The sequence below is a fragment of the Passer domesticus genome, chromosome 2, assembly GCF_036417665.1.
Source record: "Passer domesticus isolate bPasDom1 chromosome 2, bPasDom1.hap1, whole genome shotgun sequence".
NCBI classification, from domain to species: domain Eukaryota; kingdom Metazoa; phylum Chordata; class Aves; order Passeriformes; family Passeridae; genus Passer; species Passer domesticus.
In genome coordinates this window covers 25,657,930-25,665,230 of record NC_087475.1, presented here as the reverse complement: position 1 = coordinate 25,665,230, position 7,301 = coordinate 25,657,930, and the positions used below count along the sequence as shown (strand labels likewise).

The 7,301-nt window shown below is 45.4% G+C and overlaps 1 protein-coding gene across 5 annotated transcripts in view; it reads left to right on the top strand.

Moving 5' to 3' along the window:
- The first annotated feature begins 6,150 nt into the window (after positions 1-6,150).
- The window catches only part of CARS2 (cysteinyl-tRNA synthetase 2, mitochondrial), a 35,440-nt gene continuing 34,289 nt past the window's right edge, over positions 6,151-7,301 (top strand). For 3 of the 5 annotated variants that reach the window (XM_064407804.1, XM_064407803.1, XM_064407805.1), the window contains exons 1-2: positions 6,151-6,436; positions 7,015-7,065. In XM_064407804.1, coding sequence (XP_064263874.1) covers positions 6,222-6,436; positions 7,015-7,065 — 266 coding nt within the window. In that variant the 5' untranslated portion in view covers positions 6,151-6,221. Of the gene's footprint in view, positions 6,437-6,496; positions 6,580-7,014; positions 7,066-7,301 lie in introns of those variants that run through there. The other 2 variants (XM_064407801.1, XM_064407806.1) reach the window with 2 other exon arrangements.

The following is a 7,301-nucleotide window of genomic DNA, read 5'->3' as shown; positions in this document are numbered from 1 at the left end:
TATGTTACTAGAAGAAGAGTGACAGATAAAACCGTCATGGAAATTTGCACAAATCCTTGGGACAGGAAGGGACTGAGCTCAGTGATGATGCTCAGTGCTTTGTATAGTGCTGTAATCAAATATATACCTGTACCCAGAAATATCAATTCTCTGCACCCCGCTGTAAGCTCAGCAGCAGGTCAGCCGTTGTTTTAGGAAGTTGGGTGGGGGGGACAGAAAGATAAAATCAGGTGTACGAGTACATCTCTAGCATGGAAAGTTGTAGAAGATGTGGAGCTGGTGCCCACTGCCCATCTCTGCTTTTCCTCCTTCTCCTCTGCTTTCTTCTTATTTTGGCCTCTTGCCTCTGAACTGAAATAGGTGAGAGATGGGAGATTTTGAATAGAATTTCAGACATTCTTTTCATATTAGGGGTCCATTTCTTACTCTGGAGAAGGATTCTCAGGAAGTGAATGTCATGTATCAAAGAAGGAAGAGACTCCTGGGGTTAATTTTCTTCCTATTTCCTATATTTGACAGAAGACAAAAGATATCTCTCTCCACCTTGGGCTCCCAAGCCCCTTTCCTCTGTTTATAAAAAATCTTTCCTATTTAGAACCCCAAATATCTGAGGTTTTCAGAAGTTTCTTGAAGCTGTTGCCTTACTACAGATCTAAACTCACAGCAATTGTGATCAACTACCAGATCAACAACTTGCACAACTACCGTGTCATATACATACCATGTGTGTATATACAAAATACACTTCATATAATAGGAATGTTTTAGTAATTATAGTTGTTCCAGTCATAATGGTTATCCCAGCTAATCAGCACAAAGTTCAGAACACTTGATATGAGGAACATAAAATCCCAAACCTCCAAGCGTTCACAAACGCACGCATTACGTAGCTGGTACAAGGAATTGTGGCTGCCTCCTTTCTCCTTCCCTGGCTTAGCTGAATATTGCTATATGAAATCCTATGTAATCATTACAGCTGTGTCTCTGTTTATTAGAAAAGATAGTGTCTTCTGATAATTTGTCATTATACTTTATAGTCAGACGAATCAGATGGGTTTATTCCTGCTAATGAATTGCTGTTTCCGCACCATTTAATGGCTTAATCCCTCTTCTATAGTTACATATGCTTGGAGGGTTTTTTCCTTGCTTGTTTGTCTGTTTATTCTTTATGAGGCTAAATTCATGCTTACGTGGATGATGGTAATAGAATTTTACAAGCCTGTTAATTTTGCTTGTGGTTGTAAGTTTTGAAACAAAAGTACAAACAATTAACATGCAAGATGAGCAGAGCTGAGGTTTGCAAGTGTGAAGACCAGCAGAGTCATGGCTCACCCTCTCATGCAATATGCATTGGCTGTGCCCTGGACAGTATACACCATTTACAGATATTTAGGCCAGAAATACCCGTTCATGTCACCAAATAACGTTGGATGAATAGATTCTAAAATCTGGAAAACTAATCTAGTTGTGTTTGTCCTTTTGCTGCTTCCCAGTAAAGGCTCAAGAATTTAATGAACTTTCCAAATGCCTACCTAACATTGGCCTGCTGTTTTAAACTTCTGTCTTTTTTTATCAGGTATTTCATATCTCCTCCTCTGCTTGCCCCAAGGCAGTTGCACTCACTGCCTCTTCTCACACCTGCTTCCTGGCTACTGCCTTCTTTTTTTGCACCTGCTGCACTGGTGCACTTCCAAAGCATAGTGAGCTTAAACAGCATTACACTGGTATTAAAGGTCAGCAAAAAATTTTGACTGGAAAAGTAAATGTGCATTGCAGTAGAAGGCCAAGGAAAATACATAGGAGTTGTCCCAGAATGTCAATAGAATGAACACAGATCAAGGACAACATATTCCATGAGCTTTGCATTCCCTTAATGAATTCAAGAGAGATATACCTCAGCAGCTGGAAACCACTGACGAAGACACCAGTCTGAACCCTGACTGAATTCATACCAACCCTCAGACCTGTGGTCAGCTGTGGTGCAGGACCCAAACACTTCCAATGAAAACCAGGCAATGTATCTCAGAGCAGTTGGTGGGTAGGTTTTCTGAACAGTAGTAGGTTATGCTAAGAGCTAATAGACTTCTGGTAAGAGAAGAAAGTTTAATTGGTTATATATGTCCACCACTAATAATTTTTCTTTTGCAGTGTTATTCCCTGTCCCCAGAATTACTCTTTTCAAATAGGTTTCTCAAGATGATTTCTCTTTTATAAAACATACTCTTTACTTTGTGAATATTTGGTGGAATGGCCACTCAACATTTACAATATTTCTGAGCCAAGCATTTGTAACAAGATAGAGGCAATTTTTAGTCTCCTTTTAAAAATCAAACAAGATTCTGAAACAAACCATTAGGCACCTACATTTTTTTAAAAATAAAAAGACTAGAAAAGTTAAGTCCAATGTGTCTGTAATTACAGATTACTACAGAGCACCAGCAGGAATTCAGTCCACTGCAGTGGATTTAGCTCATCTTTGCTTCTGGTTTGTAATTTGTCTTTATAACCTTTGCCCCCGTATTTTCTCTGGTTCAGCTTCCTTGCCAGGTTTCTGAACTATAACTTGATGAGAAGGGCCACAGATAATGGAAACATGCTCTTGCTAACACAGCAAATGTAGCCTTTTTCCTCTACCAACAATTCTAAGATGGTGTGGTTGAATTTTTTAGAAGAAAAAGTACATCACCTTTAGCAGTAGGGGGGAAACTGTAAAAAATTACAAAGTATGTGTCTCCTAATAATACATGGAAATAGAAAATTGTTTTTTAGCTTTATTCATGTATGATACAAAACATGCTCTGGGATCTTACATCTGGGGGCAAATCTTATAGGTATTCCTGGGACTGGAAAATACAGAAGCCAGGTGAGCCAAAATCCCAAAGATCCTCCCTGCTCACCACAGAAATGTTGCCAGCACTGCTGGTGGACAGCACACAGAGCTGTGCTTCTAACAGACTTCCTTCTTGATCAAGGATGGAGGGCAAACGTTGCCTTCTTACACATGTAGATAAAGGAACAGAAAACATAGAGATCCCTTCTAAGGTGTTCATGAGTCACCCTTCTACCTTTGAGCTTCAGTTTTTAATTTAAAGGAAGTTTTAGCCTTGATGACTCTTAAGAAAAACATGAGAACATGACCTGACAATATTAAATACATGTGTCCCCTTGAAACAAGAGTTTACCTGAAGCTCAGGCAGACATGCTGCAGTGGGATTGTGACTAAGAGCTGTACTGCTCTGCAGATCACATTTCCTCCTGGCTATTCAGCTAGTGCTGAAGCAACAGGAGTACAGCAGGCCCAGGCCTGGCACTGATCATGTGTACTTTGGCTCCAACTGCTTGAAACCTCCAAAGGCATCCTCTACTCCAGGTGGAAGCAAAGGTCTCCTGATGGCATAAAATCTGCTGCTGCTGTTCTGCCTTTCTGGTAGATGACTGTTGTGCCCATGTCCCAGAGCAGGAGTAAGGGTACAGGTATAGGTGGCATAAAGTGGAGGTATGCTTACAGACCTATTGATTCTGAGAATGCTGGTATTTTTAATATTAATAATTTATGGGTTTTATCCACCAGGATTAGTTTTGCTTTTATTTGAAGTTAGGTTCTTTTTGCACTTTGGTGTTTGAAGAACACTTTCCACCATTCCACTAGATGTATTCTTTTGCATTAAATCTCAAGCATGAATGATGTTAGCTGTTTATTTCGGGCATTTAATAATTGTGGCTTTTCCCACCATCAGAAAATAACATTTTACAGCAGGACATAGAGGTTTTGGGACTAAATGCTAAAAGCCAGTCTGGCTAGCACAGACTCTAAGCCTTCTGAAACCAATGGGAAAGAAAAGGCTCTTGCATTCTTCTGATCTGTTGGCAGTTTCATCCATGATAGCTAAACCTGGAATTAAGCCTAAAAAACATCCATTGTTACTTAGTATTGATTTGAACTCTCTCAAAGTGCTTGGAACCATACAGAACAAAGAAGACAACAGAGTTAATGACAACTCTTAACTAGATGTGTGTTGAACAGCAAGACATCAAAACCAGCTCATTATGGAAGCTGAAATAATTGGCTTGTGAAGCTTCCTGAGAAACATACAAAGCAAACATTTACAAAGGTTATTGGATGGTATCCTGAATTTCATCCTAGGTAGTCTTAAATTAAGAAGCCCATAAAATAGGTTTCTTATTTGATCAAAAAGTTAAGATTGTTAAATGACAAATTCTATGGAAAGTACCTATTAAAATAAAAAAGGAAACATTTGCCACTGGTAGGTCTTTATATCTGATACGCTCTAAAATTAAGTAAGGTGTAGACAGACATCAAGTATTATGTAAAAGCAGTAATTTTAAATGATCTTATTACTTATGAGGAAAATCTATTAAAGTCATCCCTGGCAGATAGAAGAGGAAACAATACAAACACTTGTGTGAGACAGCTCACCACAGGCAGACCTGCAGCATCCAGTCCAGAAAAGCTTTTTGCCTTCCTCCTAAAGACCAGCAAGGTGCCTTAGCAGGTGACACAGTGGTCTGAGAGACCTGAAAAGGCTCTGCCCTGAACAGCCTGTTTAGAGGATTGGCTGGAAGACAGGAGCAGGACAGACAACATGCTGGCACTGGCAGCTCACTCACTCTCCTTGTACAAGAGCAAGGGTGGCCATAATTGGAGCTCACAGGCCTTGAGTTCAACACATGCCAAGAGGGTGCTTCCTAAAGATGCCACTAGACCTGCAGTACTCCTTGGCAAAGCCTGGGACTGATGTGGGTTCACAGAGAATGAAGAAATTAATGGTATAGCAATCTATGAGGATGGGTACAAAACCTTGGGGGCGTGAGGCAAAAAAAAAAAACAAACCCACAGATATTCAGCTGAGGATGCCATCTGGTTGGAAGTTGGAAAAATATCTGGGAAAATATTCACAGAATCATGGAAAGGCTTGGGTTGGAAGGGACCTTAAGGATAATCCAGTTTCAACCCCTTTGTCGTGAGCAGAGACACCTTTCACTTAAACCAGGTTGCTCAGAGCCCCATCCAACCTGGCCTTGAACACTTCCAGGGATCGGGCACCCACAGCTTCTCTGAGCAACCTGTTCCAAAACCTCCCTGCCCTGCGAGTAAAGAATTTCTTCCTAACATCTATCTCAATCTCTCCTGAGTTCAAAACTGTTCCCCCCTTGTCCTATCACTATCTGTACAAGTAAAGAGTCACTCTCCCCTTTTTCTGTAAGTCCTCTTTAGGTACTGGAAGGTGCTGTAAGGTCTCCCTGGAGCCTTCTCCAGGCTGAACAGCCCCAACTCTCTCAGCTTGTCTTCAGAGCATACCTGTTCCATCCCTCTGATCAACTTTGTGGTTATAATCTTGTGCAATTCTCACTTGTTTCCTTGGTACCTGCTCATAGTCACTTTTGGAAACAAGGTACCCATTCAAAAATACTTTTGGTACCCTTATGTCTGTTCCATTACACTGTTATTCATTCTAGTTGAGTAGCCGTGGTTCAAGGTACTGCAGCCAGTTAAGCTCCATTTCCTCGATAAGCTCTGAAAGAGAGAAAAAAAAATCCCCAGTGAGGAAGCAGACCGTGACAGTCAGCTGGGCTAAGGGCCAGGGTACCTCACCAGGTACTCGGCAGCACTTGCTGCCATTTTTGAAAATGTCTAGGTCAGGTAACACTTTATACAAATATGTGGGAGTCTGTACAAGGGGGGGGCACGTTAAGTATTTTCTGAGACTCCGTTTTATTAAGTCCAGTTTGGGAATGTCACACCATGTTTTATTTTCATGAGCTAACAGGCTGCCAGCCGTTCTCTGACCTGAAAGGCAATGCAAAAATAGATTCACTCCTAAAGTGACCGAATTGACTTGACACAGTGGAGACCATTATGCTGACTTAGTCACACATTTCCCACAAACATCTTTCTTAAAAACCTCCTAAGAAGAAGCCGCGCTGGGGCTATACCGAAGCACAAGGCTAGGCACGCGCCGTGCCAGCGGGACCCGGCCGGCCCAAGCCCCGCACCGCGGGCTCTCCGCAGCAGCGCTCCGCAAAAGGAGCCGAGAGCCGCCGGGGCAGCCCGGCGCTGGCCCGCGGGGGGCAGTGGCGCCCGGCCCGGCCCGGCCCCGCCCGCAGGCCCGCCCCTTCCTGCGGCCCGGCCGCGCCGGCCCCGCTCTCCTGCGGCTCCCGGGTTGTGCCCGCTCCGCCCGCGGCCCGGCAGCGTGCGGGCCATGCTGCGCGGGGCGGCGGCGGCCGCCCGGCGCTGCGGGCTCGGTGCCGGTGCCGGTGCCGGCCGGGGGCAGGCGGGGGCGCGGCGGTGCTCGGGCGCTGCGCGGCGGCGGCAGTGGGCGCCTCCGGCGGGGTGCGACAGCGGGATCGTGGCGTACAACAGCCGGAGCCAGAGCAAGGAGCCGCTCGTGCTGGCCACGGAAGGAGTGGCGACCTGGTAGCGCCTTGCGGCGCGGCGGGCGGGCGTGGGGGTGGCGGCGGTGACAGCAGTGTCCGGAAACAGCTCCGGTGTCCCGTTCTGGGCTCCAGTACACGACAGACATGGAGCTACTGGAAAAGGTCTAGCGAAGGGTCACAAAGGTGATTAAGAGACCGGAGCGTCTCTCTTGAGAGGAGAGACTGCAGGAGCTGGGCCTGTTTAGTCTAGAGGAGCAAAGACGGAGAGGGAATCTCATCAACACACATAAATATATCGAAGATGAGTGTCAAGAGGATGATGCCAGGCTCTTTTCAGCAGTGCCTGGTGACAGGATGAGGAGCAGTGGCCTTAAACTAAAATATAAGAAGTTTCACCTCAACATGGGAAAGAACTTCTTTGTGTTGAGGGTGGCAGAGCACTGGGACAGGCTGTCCGGGTGGCTCACGGAGACTCCCTCTCTGCAGACATTCCAAACCTACCTGGACACTGTCCTGTGTCACCTGCAGTAGGTTACCCTGCCTTTACAGGGGTTTGGACTGGGTGATCTTCCAACCCTAGCAATTCTGTGATTCTGTTTTTGCCTCTCCTCTCTGCAGGTACAGCTGCGGGCCGACAGTGTACGACCATGCACACCTCGGGCACGCCTGGTGAGTGTGGATTGCAGCAGGGGGCATCCAGGCAGACATGCGGTGCTGGACTTCTCCGTGCCAGTGGTGCCAGGGGATCCAGGCAGATACACAGTGCTGGACATCCCCACGCTGCAGTGTGTGTCCTGCTGACAGAGCTGTGACTGGTGACACAAGGCCCGGCCCTTCACCTCCTGTGCCGTGCAAAGGGCAAAAGTCTGTTTGTTATGTATTTTTTCCTCTTGGGCTGGGGTAGT